The 17,269-nt window shown below is 55.7% G+C and overlaps 1 protein-coding gene across 12 annotated transcripts in view; it reads right to left on the reverse strand.

The window, feature by feature from the left end:
- Positions 1–10,183: 10,183 nt before the first annotated feature.
- Positions 10,184–17,269, reverse strand: part of ACSL1 (acyl-CoA synthetase long chain family member 1) — an 81,931-nt gene continuing 74,845 nt past the window's right edge. For all 12 annotated transcript variants that reach the window (XM_080660855.1, XM_080660846.1, XM_080660856.1 and 9 more), the window contains 6 exons: positions 15,855–15,943; positions 14,794–14,910; positions 13,183–13,326; positions 12,217–12,318; positions 12,071–12,142; positions 10,184–11,765 (listed from right to left, as the gene is read on the reverse strand). In XM_080660855.1, the coding sequence (XP_080516981.1) occupies positions 11,625–11,765; positions 12,071–12,142; positions 12,217–12,318; positions 13,183–13,326; positions 14,794–14,910; positions 15,855–15,943 (665 nt within the window). In that variant the 3' untranslated portion in view covers positions 10,184–11,624. The remainder of the gene's footprint in view (positions 11,766–12,070; positions 12,143–12,216; positions 12,319–13,182; positions 13,327–14,793; positions 14,911–15,854; positions 15,944–17,269) is intronic.

Here is a 17,269-nt window from a genome sequence, read left to right on the forward strand (position 1 = left end):
TCCGGGAAGAGCGCACGCTCACGCGCACGCGCACGCGCACGTACCACGCCCCGCCCCCGGCCTACTTACCAGCGCCCCCCAGGGTTCCCTCCCCGTCCTAGAGCGCGAGGGAAAACGCGGCCTGGCATACAACAAAATGCGGAGCTGGAGTCCACGTCTTACAACCGGCTGCTGACGACCCCGACGCCAAAGATTTGCCGAGCTTTCCCTCCCACCCGCGCCTGCGCCAATTTTCAGGGCTCCGGGCTCGGGAACCGGAAAGGGGAGGACCCCTAGCCGAAAAGTCAAAGGGCTCTCAGCAAAGAGGCGGATCCAAAGCCTGGGCTGGAGCGCCCGCTGCTGGGCGCCTGCGCAGTTGTCTCGTGCTGAGCGATGCCGAACAGGCTGGATTTGAGTGCTAGTCTGCTGCCCTAACCAGGGCGTGAACTGGGTGTGTTTCTTCTTTCATCAGCGGGAGGCCCTTGCAGAACAATGATGTTGGGCCCTCATCACACCATAGATAAAAATGAACTCAGAGTGGACCAAAGGCTTACACCTAAGAGCTAAAACGACGACACCGCTAGGAGAAAGCCGAGGGCAAAGCCTCGTGACAGGTGACTCAGCACCGATGGCTTGGCTATGACGCCCTGGCCCTGTTTGGGATGAAGGAGACGCACCGCAGTCATGGCAGCGGGTGGCTGTGGAACAATGTGAGTGAATGTGCGGAAGTCGTGCCGCCGAATTGTACAGCTGAAAGTGGTGAAAATGCTAAATGTTATGTAAAAAATTATGAACATATTTCATGCATACAGAAGAACCTAATATAATGTAAATATAAAAAGAAGCGCCCATGTACTCACCACTGGATTAGGAAATAAACCATTATCATTCCTCCCCAGGATAAATTTGATCATTCCCAGGCTTTTCTATCTATCAAGCATATATCCCTAAGTGATGTGTTAATTACTGTATGTTTCTAAACTTTATATGAACATTTGGTATGTATGCTACAAGTGCTCTTTCTTTTTAAAGAAACATATTTTATTGATATTTTTACAGAGAGGAAGGGAGAGGGATAGAGAGTTAGAAACATCGATGAGAGAGAAACATCGATCAGCTGCCTCCTGCACACCTCCTACTGGAGATGTGCCCACAACCAAGGTACATGCCCTTGACCGGAATCGAACCTGGGACCCTTGAGTCCGCAGGCCGACGCTCTATCCACTGAGCCAAACCGGTTTCTTACTCAAAGGTATGATTTATCCACATTGCTGCACATAGCTGTAGTTTATTTTCATTCTTTGGAATGCATTACATAAATACACTACATTGTACGTATCCACTCTCCTGGGCACGGATCCATCAGTAGTTTTCAGTTTTTTGTTTGTTTGCTTGCTTTTACCACCATGCAGCACTGAACAGTCTGGTGTGTCGCAGGGTACATGTCTAGGAGTTCCTGTAGGGAGAGACTCAGCAGTAATACTATCACCTCGTTATTTAAAGGCATTTTCAGCTTTACATGATATTGCCAATTTTTACACATTGTTGTGTAGACAACAATTTACACCCTCACTGGCAGTATATAAAAGTACCCTAGCCCTAGCTGGTTTGGCTCAGTGGATAGAGCATCGGCCTGGGGACTGAAGGGCCCCAGGTTGGATTCCAGTCAAGGGCACATGCCCGGGTTGCTGGCTCGATCCCCATTAGGGGGTGTGCAGGAGGCATCCGATCAATGATTCTCTCTCATCATTGATGTTTCTATCTCTCTATCTCTCCCTTTCTGTCCCTTCCTCTCTGAAATCAATAAAAATATATTTTTTTAAAAAAAGTACCCTTGGCTCCATATACTTGATACCTAGAACTTTTTAAGAGTTTCAAATTTTTACCTAACTAGTGAATTGAAATAGTACCTATTGGTTTTTTTAATTTGCATTTCCCTGGAGTTGGTGATCTTTTCTTTTTTTTAAAATTCTCACCTGAGGCTATTTTTTCCATTGATTTTTAGAGAGAGTGGAAGGGAGGGGAAGAGAGAGAGAGAAACCATCGATGTGAGAGAGGCACATTGATTAGTTGCCTTCCCTAGCTAAATAGAAGGGCTTATCATTTCTTACTGTGCCTCTGGGTTTTTTCTAGCGAGCTCTCCTGTTGAATTTTCTGTTCCACATGTGCACACTAGAGGGCAGATAAAGAATGGGACAGGAGATCTGAAAACGTATTTGGAGACCAGAGCTACTGGTGTGCAGACATTGTAAATATTAGTTCAAAGTCAATTCAAGAGGAATAAGACTCGATGCCCTTGCTCAACTCATTTCCCACCTTCTTGTGCATTATCTTCTTCCCTAAGTGATCAAACCCATTCCTGTAAGTTTCCTTTAAAAAGAGTATGATTTTCTACTATGAAAGAGAGAACAGTTTACGTCTCAGATTTTTCGACGTTACTTTTTAACTTTCTACAGTACCGACTAATTACTGGCACACGGGAATAACCCGCCAAACTCGGCAGTTTTCCTCAGGAAGAAACGAAAGGCATTATCTGTTGTAAACAGACCAACGGCTCAACATCTGTGATTATGACGCAGCAAAACAGACTCCCCGCTCCCCGGCGGGCCAGGGTGAGGCCGGGAAGGAGCCCTGCACCGGGATGTCCCCTTTAAGGAAAGAGGAAACGAAGTTCAGAAAGGACGTCCTCTTCTGCGTCCTCCGTGAAAGCTGGAGGGCAGGAAGGTTTTTCCACTGTCGCCAACGGCAGGGACACGAGATGCCTCCACGGGTCACATGCTTTTGCCATCTCCCTGGCTCTGAGCGCCCGGTCAACTTGTTTGCTCTGTAACTAATGTACTTTTTCCAGACCTAACTGGCACTGCCCCTGCCAAGCTGAGATCACATGGCTAAATCGGTCTGACTCAGTCACATGTCTCAGATTCCACTCCCAGCGCCCTGCAGGGCTGGGGCTGGGGCAGGGGTCTCGGCAGGTGCATTCCAGCAAATTCCAGGACTTCTCCAGCCAGGGAGTAGCTGACTTCCAACCTGCATGGGAAGTAATTTTACAGCTCAAATGAGCAGAGAAAATAAAAGGACAGCCCTTTTAAACTATTTTCTTAAGAAAAGAAGGGAGGAGGGGGTCTCAGAATAAGGTTTCTACTGTAGAGACGCATCTCCACGACTCTCACTCAAGCTGTGGTCGAGAACTTTCCTAAAAGTGTTCACCCTTTCAGGGACCTTGCTCCCAGGACACCCCGTGTGCGCGGCCTGAGGACACAGGCAGTTGTGCGGCTGGCCTTGTTCAGAGTCCCGTGCTGTCTTTACTTCAGGGACCCTTCCTGCTCGACCAAGGACCCAGCACTGGGAGACCCATCGGACACTGACCAGCTCAGGGCAGACAGGCTTCCTGACCCCGGGGGACAGAGAACCTTGGGATGACCTTCTCCAGGAGGACGGAGCTCCCCCACTCTCCGGCTGCTGCCCTGAAACGCCCAGGCTCGCTCCCTCTCCCCTTTGACCTTGTCACAGGTAGAGGGATCGCTGCCACCTCCCCCCTCCGCCGCACACCGCTGAGCTCCCCGGTCAGAGAAGGCGAGAGGAGGTGACACCTACATTGCACCTGCGGTGAAGGAGGAGCCAGCCAGGCCAGGGAAAGAGCGTGTTCCTAGGAGAAAGCCCGCACCGCGGCCCCGCCGGGAGCATTCTGGCAGCTGGAAGTTCAGTGTGGGTGAAGTGTGGTAGCAACCATCCTTGGGTAAAAATTGCTGTTTAATATTTTAACCTTGCTGTTTTGGGTTCTGTACTCATTTGAAAGTTATTTTGATTTTCTGAACTTACGTATGATTGAAAACTCCCTTGATGGCGGTTTGAATATCCCATTGATTGTGATCTCACTGGTCATCGAAGCACATTCCTCTGGGACCCAGGACAGATAGTGATCCTAAATTGTCTCAGTAGCTACCGATAACTGAGTTTTGGTTGACTCAGTGGTCCCGGAATCTGGACAGCACAATTATTCTAAATTGTCCAGGTGGTCCCAGATAATGCGTTTCTGTTGATTCAGTGATTCGTAGATGCTTTAGATAACTAAGTTGCTCAAATTCTGCTTCTGTAAAAATGCTTTTTCGCGAAACAGGTTCCTCATTCCAGACCCAAAGATGTAATCAATACTTTTGTGATATTCTGTCAATATAAGCCAGCTGTGGCAAGCTGTTCGGTGCTGCGAGGTCTGGAGCGCTTTTGCTCCCTCGTATGCCGCCGGCTTTTAATAAATGACTCCATAATTCGACTTTTTGAGGCGTCCTTTGTAAGATGGGGGTTACATTACAACATGGGGACACAGCAAAAGATGAGGCTAGGGAAACAGCAGCCCCCCCCCCCCCCCCCCCGCCCCAGCTCCTTGCAGCGTTAGCATCGCCCAGAGCTTACTCGAAACGCAGAATTTCAGGCCTGAGTCCAGAATTACTGGATCAGAACCCGAGCTTTCCGATCCCGGGATGGGCGCACAGTAAGTTCGAGAAGCCCCCCTCTAAGACCTCAGTGGCTCGGACTCAGAGCTCTCGGAAGCCTCTGAATGACAGAGCAGGGGACCACGTGGCAAGACTTGTGACTTAGAAAAACCATTGTTGCTTCGAATATGGGAAAGTGAGGGAGCTACTGGGACCCATCCAGGACACACGGAGGTCAGTTAAGAGCCGGTGCAGCCGTCCAGCAAGGCCCGGCCAGCGCCCCTCCAGGGATAAGGGGCGGAGGGCAGTGGACAGAGCTCAGGGACAGACAGATTCAGCAGGCGGAGGTCTGAAGCCGGCTGGGGCAGCCCGGAACCTCAAAGGCAGGGCCCAGGACAGCTCAGCGGGCGGGGCAGGCTGGCGGCAGAGGCAGGGCGGAGGGAGCAGTATCGGGGGTGTGGGAACCAGGGCTCTCAGAAACGGGGTTCCTCTGCATCTGCACGCTGCCTGATGCAGAATGTGAGCCGACTGGTTTCACGTGCACCTCCCGTGTGTCCCGCGCGTGGGCGCCCCTGCAGCCCGGCACCCATGGCCCCCCCCCTCGCCTTCCATCCGAACAAGCCACAGGCGAAGCAGGAAGCCTGCCCGAGTTCTGGGGGGAAACGCAGCAGCCGAAATGGTTGGCAAGGACACGTCCCGGTAGGAATGTGACAGCCCCAAGTGCGCCCCCCTGAAACCTCAGCAGCAGAGAGTGGCTAAGAACGTCCATGTAGCTTATGTTTGCGGAAACCCCCACCTGTTTCCAGCCGAGAACAGAGTCCCTCTGACCCCAAGGGCCGGGCTGAGGATTCCCCAGCAACACGCACCATCAGAGGAGCGGACGGCCGGGGAATCTGAAGTCTCCTGGTGCTGAACGTGCAGGTAGTGAGCAATGTGGGTCAGTTCTCCAGGGCCCACGCTGAGTGGAGTGAGTGCCTACGAACAGCCGTGGGCTCTGCTCTAGCACAGGGCGTGGGGCCAGCTGAGCTGAGCTGGGCAGCGCTGCTGGGAGACTCGGTGCCCACCCTCGTTCCATGTGGGGGATGGGGGAGTGCAGGGGAGGGCGGCGGGGAGGCGTGCGGTCTGCTCCTCTAACAGACCCACCGCCCTCACCTCTCCAGGTGCTGCGGGACCTCCGGCCCTCGGCCCCCTGCTCTGCCCAGCTCGGGCACCGGCCGGCAGGCTTCCCTTCTGCTTGTGCTGCGTGGGCATGGGGTGAAGACATGGGAAGCAAGTCCAGGCTCCAGGCAGTGACTCGCCTCCACCTGTGGCGGGACTTGCCCGGTGAGGTGAGCGGTACTCGCCTGGGAGGGCTTGGCTGCACCTGAGGGCTAATGGCAACACCGCAGTCGATCCATCGGGGCTCGGGATGCTCAGGGCACTCGCGAGGACCACGCCTCGGAGAGGAAGGGACAGCAGATCCGGCGCGAGGCTGGCGTCACACCCACACCGTGCGGCTCGGCCACGACCAGGCCACCCGAGTGCCTCTCCGGGCTCCGCTTCCTCATCCGTAACAAGGACAGCACTTCAGTGGGAAAAAGATAGAGGCGCCCCACTGTTTCCGCCCGTCACCATGGTCTACTTACATCTGTGCTTAGACACCCCACATTATCCGCCGCCCCCACATTCTCCCCCCCACACACACACTGATGGAAGGGATTCCCTATCAGCCCATCTCTGTATGCCACTGGGTTTCAGCCCTCCCCCTCCCAGGGGCAGCCTCCCTTCTTTCCTGCATATTTTCCCTTCTCACTCCCTCCCCCCCACACACTCCCCAGGACCCTTCTCATGGGCATAGCACGATGCTGTGGTATCCCCATCTCCCGTCTTAAAAACCTCACCACCAGCGAACAGGAGCTCACCTCAGCCGCCACCTTTCTCAGGGCACCATCCTTTCATCTAATGTCCTTCACAGTAAAACAAACAAAACAAAAAAAAAGGAGCTGTCCGCCCTTCCCGACTCCGCCTCCATCTGCTCCGCCAGGCTCTGGACCCCAATTGCTAGCCCAGCAGCCACTCCTGTCCCCTTCCCCCCCGCACCCCACTACCGCCAGCATGGACGTAACTGACCCCCCCCCCCCCCCCGCCTCTCCCTGAGCACTTCCCTCTCTTGGCTTCAGGGAGCTCACACTCCTGGTCCCCCTCTCCCGCAGGCAGTCCTCGCTTCCTGTCACAGCTCCTCCTTCAACTTCGTTCAAGTACCAAGAGCTCTGTGTGGGCCCTCTTGTTGCCTGCCCAGGTGTCCTGGAGCCCCGGTCCCCGCTGATGGCCCCTGCCCCTCCGAGGCGTTGTGAGAAGGACATGAGCACCTAAGCAAAGAGTGCGGCGTGGCGTGTTGCCCACAGCAAATCCAGTCCCTTCCAGGGACCTCATGAACCTGCCGCGTGTCTGACCGGCTTTCCCCCTGGCTTCCTCCGGAAGCAGAGCATCTGATCCTACCAAAGCTTGGGTCTTTAATGAACTGGGGTTCCCAGCATCACCCAGAGCAGCCACATGTCACTTTTGATGAGCCAGACCCCGGACCACAAGTCCGTGCAGGGGTTGGAGCCCCTCTGGGACGAAGACAAATCCTTAGGAACCCAAGCCCCTTGCCTGAAGCTCAGCAGCACTGCTGACACCCAGCAGCAGCCCAGTGACATGTTTGGTCAGCAAGTTCTCGGCCAAAGGCAGACGGGAGCGTCCACAGCCCGAGGCCGAGGCTGTTCTAGGTCAGGCAGCCTGGCTCCAGTCCTGCCCAGGCGGACACGGATCAAACGGTTGGCGTGCCCCGATGTCCTCATCTGCGAAACGGGACAGTGGTCGCGTTTGGTTCGGAGGGCTGTAACATGACACGGGTCATCTGTGTAACATGCTAAGAATAGGGCCTGGCATGCAGCACACTCCACACCTCTTAGTTCTTGGTCTTATTCCAAGGAATCTACTAATTGAGAGTGAGACTAAAATATGTAACTGCCAAATGCCAAATATACTTACAAACCAGCCGTATTTTGGAGCTGAGACAGCGAGGGTGTGTCGTAGCTGGGCTGCAGGGATGAGCTCAAGACAGCAGGGCCACTTTGGCTGGATCAGCACTTCCCAGCTGGGCCTCAGCTCAGGCTGTGCCCCAGGCTACCGAGAGGCAGTTCAGTTCGTGAAAGGAGCTTAGCACACAAGGGGCCTCGTTTCTCTTTCTGTCCTGGCTGGAGCCTCGTTCCTCTCTCTGTCCTGGCTGGAGAGAAGGTCTGAGACAGAGACCAGGGGCTTTGGAGGCGCAGTTTTGATTTGGGGGGGGCGGAGGACCATCATTGCGCTGTAGGGGAGCGGGCGCTGCCCCACAGTGCACCATGGGAGTTAAGAACCGGGAAGGGCCCAGCCGGCGTGGCTCAGTGGTTGAGCGTTGATCTATGAACCAGAAGGTCAGGGTTCGATTCCGGGTCAGGGCACATACCCGGGTTGTGAGCTCGATCCCCGGTGTGGGACGTGTAAGAGGCAGCCAATCAATGCTCTCTCTCATCATTGATGTTTCTCTCTCTCCCTCTCTGAAATCAAGAAAGAATTATTTTTTAAAAAAGAATTGGGAAGTATTTAGGGATTAATACTCATAATATTTAAAGAACTCTTATAGCTCAATAACGAACAAACAATGCCCTAACTGGCTTGGCTCAGTGGATAGAGAGTCGGCCTGTGGACTGAAGGGTCCCAGGTTCGATTCCGGTCAAGGGCATGTACCTTGGTTGCGGGCACATCCCCAGTAGGAGGTGTGCAGGAGGCAACTGATCGATGTTTCTCTCTCATCGATGTTTCTAACTCTCTCTCCCTCTTTCTTCCTCTCTCTGTAAAAAAAACAACAGCAAAAAAACCCCAAAAAACAAAAACAAACAAAAAAACCCAAACAACCCAATTTTTAAAATGGGCAAAGGACTTAGGCATTTCTCCAAAGAAGACACACAGATAGGTGGCCCATGAGCACAGAAAGGACGCTCAACTTCACTGCCACCACGAAAATGCATCAAACCACAATGAGACACCACTGTACGCCCATTAGGACGGCCGTTGTATATATTAAAAAACACAACAAAACGCAGAAACCAACAAGCGAGGGCGTGGAGAAAGTGGAACCCCAGCGCACGGCTGATGTGAAATGTGGAAAACGGTACGGCAGTTCCCCAGAAAGAGCAGACGCAGAATCACTGCCGGATCCCATGATTCTCTTTCTGGACGGATACCCCAAAGACATGGAAGCAGGGCCTGAGCCGCACTGGCACACCCACGTTCACAGCAGTGTTAGTCACAATAGCCAGAAGGCGGGAACAGCCCAGTGTCCATCAACGATGGCTGGATCAACAAAATGTGGTGTATGCACACAGTGGGATATTACTCAGCCTCCTGCACGGAGATGCTGGCACATCCCACAACACAGCCGAACCTGGGGGACGCTGTGCTGAGGGAAGGAGGCCAGTCACTGGACACAGGCTGGACCCCCTTTGTGTGGGCACCTGGAGGAAGAAGTCAGAGTCTCGGAGACAGAGCAGCCTGTGGCCGCCAGGGGTAAGGGAGGAGGGAGGAGGGATGGAGGTTCCGGTTCTGCAAGGCGAAGGGAGCGCTGGGGACGGATGGCCCTGTTGGCTGCACAGCGGTGTGAACACACTTAATGCCACTTAAAATGATGAAGGTGGTAAGTATTATGTGTATTTTACTGTATATTTTTTAAAAATAAAAAAACCAGTGTTTATATCAGCTTCATTACAAAGAGGGATTTTGTTTAAAAAATTCAGGTATTTGTTCAAACAAGACTTGTTTAATGAACACCTGCTCATTTCCAAGTGCTGTGTTCATGCTAAGAGAGGGGAAGGAAAGGTGCTAGGGAGAGAGGGAAGAGGAGGGTGAGAACAGACAAGACGGGGGTCTTGACCCTGAAAGAAAAAGGCAGCGGGATGGGGAGCCTCAGCGGAGATGTGCGCGGGGCTGCGCTTTAGAGGAAGAAGCCACACATCACACCAAACCCAAGGTGGAAGGGGCCGAGGGGAGACTGGCTTACACACAACATGCAAGTAATTGAGGACAGCCTGGTGGTGTGGCTCAGTGGCTGAGCGTCGACCTATGAACGAAGAGGTCACTGGCTCGATTCCGGGTCAGGGCACATGCCCAGGATGTGGGCTCAATCCCCAGTCGGGGGCGTGCAGGAGGCAGACAATCAATGATTCTCTCATCATTGGTGTTTCTATCTCTCTCTCCCTCTCCCTTCCTCTCTGAAGTCAATAAAAAAAAACAAAAGCAAAAAAGAAAAGTTTTAAAGAGAAACTGAGGGTTAATTCACACCAATGGAGAAGGACGTCTTTAAAAGGACAGTGTAGGACAGGGATGGAGGAAAGGACACAGGCGAGGCCGCTGAGACCAGTTCTAAGCCAGGGAGAGAACAGTCCGGGACCAAATACAGCAGAATTCGGCCCAGCACGGGACCACCCACGCCAGCGCCATCTCCTGAAGTGGGGTTTTCCAGCAAAGGGTGCATTTCCAAGACTACGCTTCTTATTGCCACCACGGGTTTCTTCTCCACACCCAGCAGGCCTGCAGCCGAGCTGTGCACGAAGACGCATTAGGGGAGGCAGGGAGGAGGGGGTCAGGGAGGAGGGGGTTGGGGAGGGGGGGGGCCAGGAGGGGGAGGCGGGGGTGGGGTGGGGAGGAGGATGCAGCGTCCCTGGATGCCTGCTGCCCCAATGTCACCCCCGACTGAAAACAGACGCTCCACTCCCGTGAAATGCAGAAATATTTATTTTGGTTTCCTTCATTGTTTTTGGAAATTCTGTTTTGGTTTATAAAACATAGAAATAGCCAACACTTAAAGCAAACATTTCAAACCCCCAGGTGACGAGTTACTGATGTTTTGTGCAGTGAGGAACACACACTCGGGTTAGGCTACGGAGAGTGTCACACGGTGGGGACGTGAGTGCAGCCCCTGTGCTGTGCGCCACGCGTGCTCACACCCAGCAGCGACCGCTTCAGATGCGTGACAGCTGACTCCAGTCGCACGTGGCAAAGGCTTGCGGTAAGTGAAATGCTGCTAATCCCCCAAATTAACTTAGAGAAGTCCCGGGAGGCGTGGCTCCCAGGAGGCGAGTGCCGGCCTTCCACCCCGAGAATTTGGCTTGCCGAAACATTTCACAGGAGCCAGGAAGCGTGATGGCAGGAGAGCGCGTTTATTACCGTCCATTTCCATTCATGCCCGTCTAGCCACTCCCTTATCGCCTCGAAGACACGCCTTGCCTGAGAGTTTGCTCTGGGGAAAAGCCAGTTAATCACAACGTGAACTTCTGATACGAAAACCACATTAAAACCCGTTGGCCGTCACAAACAGGGGTGTTCAGTGGAGATGAAGTGGACAGGTACGGAGGCGTCACAGTTGAGCGTGGTCTTGCCGGGTGAGTCTTTCCTTCGTGAAATGCTGTCCTCACTGTCGAGGGTAAGGCAGGTTTTCTCACGACCCCGGGGACAGAGGGAGGGAGGCCGGCGAGGACCCCCGAGAGCACGCTGCTCCCTAGGCGCCAGAACCCACTCGCCCTGGGAGCGCCCGCGCCTGAGACTCAGTGTCTACGCTGTCCTGAGTCGCTGTCCTGCGCTTGGCTGGGGACCTGCTGCGCCAACGGGAACCACAGAGTCGGGGAGGAAGAGCAGGTGTTCCAGAAGCCTTCATCCGGGGGCGTGAGCGTGTGTGTGTGTGTGGGGGGGGGGGGCAGGGGAGGTGACAGGGATCCAACAATCTCTGGTCCATGTGTGACAGTCTCCGGCCGACGGCTGTCCGTGAGGGACAGTTCCTTCCAGTGCGCGGACTCTCCCGAGCAGCGGGCCGCCGCGGGGTTTGCAGCAAGCAGCAGACATTCAGAAAGAGCAAGTCCCAGTCCCTTGGTTAGAAAAACAGGGCGACGGAAGCTCCACGCGGCCTTCTGACCCAAGGACGTCGCGGAGAACCCAGCACATGGAACGTTTCCCTCGACAACGGTTAAGGCTCGGTTTGGAAATGGTGTGTCACCACGTGGGTGCGTGGTCTGCCACGCCAGGCGACGCTAATATTCCTATGACAAGAACCCAACGCACAAGTCCCACACGGCGCCCTCCTGTGCTCTGTAGTCAAATCACCAACGTGAAGGCCACCAGGAGAAGACGGTGGAGGTGTGTGGTTTTTCCCAGCGTCCCTCCTCCTTAAACCTTGATGGTGGAATAAAGTTCGTCAATCTGTGGCCTGAAATAATTCCGAAGTTCTGGCCTCTTCGCCTTCATCGTCGGGGTCAGAAGGCCGTTTTCGATAGAGAACAGTTCAGGGTGCAGCGTGATGCCTTTGACCTGCGTGTCAGCAAGGCTATTTATTACGGGAGGAGGGGCAGGTGACCCCAGTCCCACAAGCACCTCAGCCCCCAGGGGACCAAGGCCCTGATGCTGGTCCCAGCCACCCTCTCGCCTCTGGCCCCCCAACCTCTCACCAACGGAAGGGCAGCATTCCGAGGACAGAGTCAGGACTGTTCCCTGACGTCCAGGAAGAGAATCCGCCCTCGTTAGAGAAACCCTTCCCCGCCAACTACCCCATTACCCTCCTCATCTCACCCGCTCTGTGCTTTACAAGAACTGAGGCACTTTCGGGGAAGTCTCACCTGCTCGAATGGCTTCAGGCCAGACTCCTTCCCCAGCCGCACCAAGTCCTCCAGGATGGCCTTCTTGACCTCCTGAGACGACAGAGAATGAGACTCAGCCTGGGGGGAGGCCCCGCGCGCACTCGGCCCTCAGCCCGCGCCCTTACCTTGCTGCGGCACAGCTCCTCGAAGGACCCCGCCAGGCCTCGCTTCCCCGCCCAGCGGCCCAGCGTCTCCACGTCGGGGACCACGATCGCCACGAGAAAGGCCTTGAACACAGACAGGTGGGTTACTACCTGGCCTGACCCCCATGTTCTAACATCGCAGACCCTGGGGACACTAGCGCAGGCTGCAGATCCTGCCGCCAGCCTGGTCCCCGGCCAGGGCAGAGCTCCCGGCTCTAAGTCCTCGGCAGCAGGAATTTCATAACCATGTCCTCAGAGAACCACTGGCGGTCAAACTCTAACAAGACCCTGCTTTTTATTTACTTTTGTGTATATCTTTCCAAAATAAAACAGGGTCAAATAGCAAACAGGTGGTAGAGAGCAGGAAATAAAACAAGTAACAGGCATGGTAAGATTCCAGGTCCAAGGAAACAGGCGCTTTCTTTGATGAGGAAACATTCTTCTAAAGCTACTTAAGAAGCTCCAGTTTACAAAGCGACTGACCTTCAGGATCTAGGTCCCCTTCTCTCCCTTGTCCCCACCTGTCCAACATTTTGGCAAATAGACGTTTCACTGCGATACTGACCTTGGTTTTGAACTTTAAGTACATGCTGGCTCACAGCCACCATTTGCCCTCAGATGACGTGGGAGGCTTATCATAAATGAGTTGGGTTAGAAAGTTTGAAAACTCTAAACGTTTGTATAATCCAAGTCAGTATTTCCCTCAGAATCAAACTGGGAGCGTATTTCTACCCGCTCCCTGGCACCTGTTATCCAGCCTCCCCTGGTACACCAGATCGCTCTGGGTAAAATAAAAACGTGGAAAGTAAAGAGGAGAGACTTTTCTGAATGAGAAACCCCGACAGCAAAGGCCACCGACGCACCCGTAACGTCCCGCCCATCGCACTCGCCCTGGAGACGGGCCTCGCCCCCCTGCGCGTCAGAGCGCACAGCTCGGAGGGCGCCTACCTGCAAGCTCTCTCCGTGGACAAACACCTGAGCCACAGGCTCGCTCCGCAGGTAGATGTTCTCGATCTTTTCGGGCGCTATGTATTCTCCTTGTGCCAGCTTAAATATGTGCTTCTTCCTGTCGATGATCTTCAAGGCCCCATTCTGTCCACCAGAGAGGAGGGCTGTGAGTGGCCAGGCTGCCCCGCCCAGGGTCACACACTGCACAGGGCACTTTACGGCACCCTCGTTCCGTCCTCATCACGCCCGGCAGGGTCGGTTACCATCGCGTTTCACAGAGAGGGAAAGAGTGAGGCTTAGAGAGACTAGGGACTTGCCCAGGGCCACTGAGCCAAGCAGGGCGAGGGGGGCGATCCAGCAGAGCCCATGCTCACCCCACTTCGCCCCTCGCCAGCTCTGGCAGCGCTCAGGGGGCTGCTGTCGGTGTGGCCGGCTCCATGCAGCCTCTTACCTGAACCAGGGTCACAGCTGACTCCCCTCCCCCTCCGCCCCCCAGTTCAGCTCCTGAGAGCAGAGACAAAGACTTACCCTCCCACAGAATAAGGACTCAGCAATGCTTCCTGCAGGACGACAGGGGTTTATCCCTGTCCCAGGGCTCCTGGCCCTTCGGGAAGTGTTGGTCACCTGCCCACATAACACTGTGGCACCCTGGAATCTCTGGCCACACCGGCCGAATGCCAGCAGTGCCCCCCGACTTTCACCCATCCCCACGCGGGGCCACTGCCGCTTCCAAAAGGTCTGCTAGAAACTTCCAGGCTCTCACACCCACCCCGCTCCCCGTCCTCCTCTTCCTCCTCCTCCTCCTCCTCCTCCTCCTCCTCCTCCTCCTCCGCTTTCAACGGGAGCCTCCAGGGCGCAGAGGTTCGGCTTGCTAGAGCCAGCGCCAGGTTGAGAACCGATGCTTAATCCCTCTTGAACCCGGGAAGAGGGACTTAATTTGTTCCTAAAGAGCGTGGGTATCTGAAATCTGAATTAATTAGGGAGGCATTTTTCAAATCAATACAAATGTCACAGTGTTAAGCACCTTGGATCTGTAAGAATCAAACAATACACCATAAAAATTACATTAGCTATTTCAGCGTTTGCAGTTCAACACCGTTAATGACTTTAAAAAGCAGTGCCTGTTACTGCAGCAGCAAAACTGGCAAGTCTCTGGGTGCCGCGTCTGCTACGCCTCCCGCTCCTCAATGGCGGCTGGGAGTTCTCTGCGGCAAACGGCTCTGAGACCAAGTAGAGAGGAGGCGGTCTGAGCTGTGAGGTGCCTGTCCTCTTCTTAGGAGGATGAACCCAAGAACCCAGGTGTTCAGATCCCGCCCTGGTTCCTGGCCGTCGACCACTGACACCTGCTCACCTACAGCCTGGACGCCAGGCACAGCGCTGACACGTAAAAAGCCACAGGCTCTCTGCGTGCCAAACAGGGAGCAGCAACCAGCGCTGATGGCAGACACCAACGTGAACCTCTCCGCCCAGTTCCCGTGAGACTCCTGCACCGCTTGCCAAGGGACAGGCCTGCCCCCGACCCCCGAGGACAAAGGGAAGGGAGAGCCAGGGCCGCTGGCGCCTGGCAGCCTTCCCTCCAGGGCAGTGACGGGGAGGCGAGCGAGCACTCACCGGTAACCATTTCCCGATGTCCCCTGTGTGCAGCCAGCCATCTTTGTCCAGCGCCTCCGCTGTTTTCGCCGGGTCCTTCAGGTAGCCTTGAAAGACGTTTGGCCCTTTCACACACACCTGAGGAGAACGACGGGTGGTGGGTGGGCGACGGAGGGGTCAGGAGGGACACCCCCGGAATAAGAGCAGTACGCACCGCAGGGACCCAGCGCCCCGCTGGAGGTATGTGTGGAAGCTGCTCGGAGGGGAGACCCAGGAGCCCTCGCCACCGGAGGAGACACTGCCTTTAGGGCCTGGTGCCTCTGCGGGGAGGCTGTGGATTCGCGTGCTGCGGCCATCGTTTCCCACAGGCGGGCCAGGTCCTGGCGCTGTGCACTGCAGACCTGCCCGCCCGCGTGTCAGCCACACCTCAGCAACCCGGGAAGGTGGCCCATCAGCGGCATCCACAGGGGCTTCTCCAGAGAGAACCGGGGTGTGTGTGCATGTGTGTGTGTGTGTGTGTGTGTGTGCACGCATGTCCCAACCTTTAGCGAGAAGCCCTGGATTTCAGGACCCGAGGGTGCTGGGGGCGCCTCCAGGGCCCCACTTCCCTGTCTAGGAGCCTCAGCTGCCGTCCAGCTGCAGGGCTAATGCTGCTCTGGGCTCCGCTCAAAGCTGCTGGAGATCCGCTCAAAGCTGCTGGAGAGCGCCGGGGGGGACGAGACCCCTCTGAGGTAACCAGCTCCCCCCCCCTCAGCCCCCCAGCCTAGCGGCAGCGCACTCACAGGGGCAATGAGACAGGAGCTGCGCCAGGACTCAGGCCTAGGAGCCTTTGCGAGCCCTCGGGGCCCCTGTCTCTAGCACGTCTGGCAGGAGGAGGCATCAGCGGCCCCTCCCACCCACCCCTGGGACTAAACATAAACGGACTTTCAGAAAGAAGCTAGTCTGACCCAGGATCACCAGGGGAATCACGCTCAGTGGCTCACAGGCCCTGGTGACACCGAGCCGGGCAGGGGCACCGCGCTTGTCACGCCGGCTTTACAGGAAACGGCAAGGACGGTGAGGGACGACGGGCCCTCGCTCACCTCGCCCTCGCCCTTGGCAGCCAGGTAGTTCATCTCTTCCACGTCCACGAGCTTTATCAGATTGCAAGGCATTGGGGCCCCGACGTGGCCTGTGGGCAGGGAAAGAATGGTCAGTCCTGGGGCTGGACTCTCCTTAGGCCAAATCACCGTATGACAACAGGCCTGCTCCTAAGAAGAACGGCTGGCACGCACTCCGCTTCCTGCATTACAGCCAGTCCCCCTGACAAGTTACTTTAGGGAGTTACTCCTGAGAGAGAGGCCATTGGAAACGTCCGAGTCTCCAGGGACCTGTCCCAGGTGTGATGCTCTGAACTCTGTCAAAGTGCGAACGATTTGGGTGCTGATCTTCAGGTTTCCACAAACACCTGGGGGCGAGCTGTCCACACACGCTCCCCGGCCCCTCTGGTCCGAGGCCCCAGCCCCTCTGCCAGTTCTCTGTGCGAAGAGAACACAGGCAGCTGGGCCGGCCGCCGTGGTTCTTCTCTCACCGCCGCCCCCCCGCCGCCCCCCCACCCGTCTCCCATCCCCCATCCCCCCGCCCCCCCGCCCGGTTCTGGACCCCCATTTCCTGAGTGTGGAGGACCAGGTTTTATGTTGAAGTTTACGAAGACAGGACGAAGCTTCTCTTTACAGCTAACGGAACTGCCTTGCCCAAGGCTGGTGGGGTTGGCCTTTCCCCACGCGAAGTGGCAGAAATTAGATGTGTTCCAAGCACTGCGAATAACTCTCCCCACGTGTTGGTGACTTCAGCTTACAGAGGTCCCTATTCCAAAGGCAGCAGCTGGCAGGGAACCAGGAGTCACCATCAACGCCATGGAGAAGGGTCACAGGCTCGGTGCCCGCCGAGCAGATTATGCTCCTGGGTCATGCTGGACGCTCGAGTCCCTGCCGTACCTGGTGCGCCTACGGTTAACACCCACACAGACCAGGGACTGGCTCACGCAGTGCAGAGCGCACCGGGTGGGCAGGGGCGCACGGGAGGGTGAGGCCAGGCTGGGTGGGAGCCCTGGCCCTAGAGCAGGATGCGGCGCCAGTTCTTACCCATCATTTACATGCTTTTAACCCACAACCCGTCTGAGCGAGCAGGACGTATCCCACAGGGACGTTGTTGGGATGAAATACACACAATGTACATCTCAGGCCCCAACAAAGAACCGCATCCAGGTCAGGGGCCGAACCCACTGTTTCTGCGTTTGCCTCCACCTTGTCCCTTTGGGAACAAGGACCTGCGCCTCTCTCTGCAGTCTCACCCAGCACAGCACACACGGTACATTAACTAGTCACCAGCAGATCACTAGCCCCCGTCAGTTCCTGGCAAGCTCTGTTGTCTGAACCTGTTTGGAGGCAGCGCCTCTTGCAGCCGCCGCCTTCCAGATCTGGGTGAGTCTCCCCGCCACCCAGCTCTGGCGCCCTGA

Source organism: Plecotus auritus, assembly GCF_963455305.1.
Source record: "Plecotus auritus genome assembly, chromosome: 3".
Classification (NCBI taxonomy): Eukaryota; Metazoa; Chordata; class Mammalia; order Chiroptera; family Vespertilionidae; genus Plecotus; species Plecotus auritus.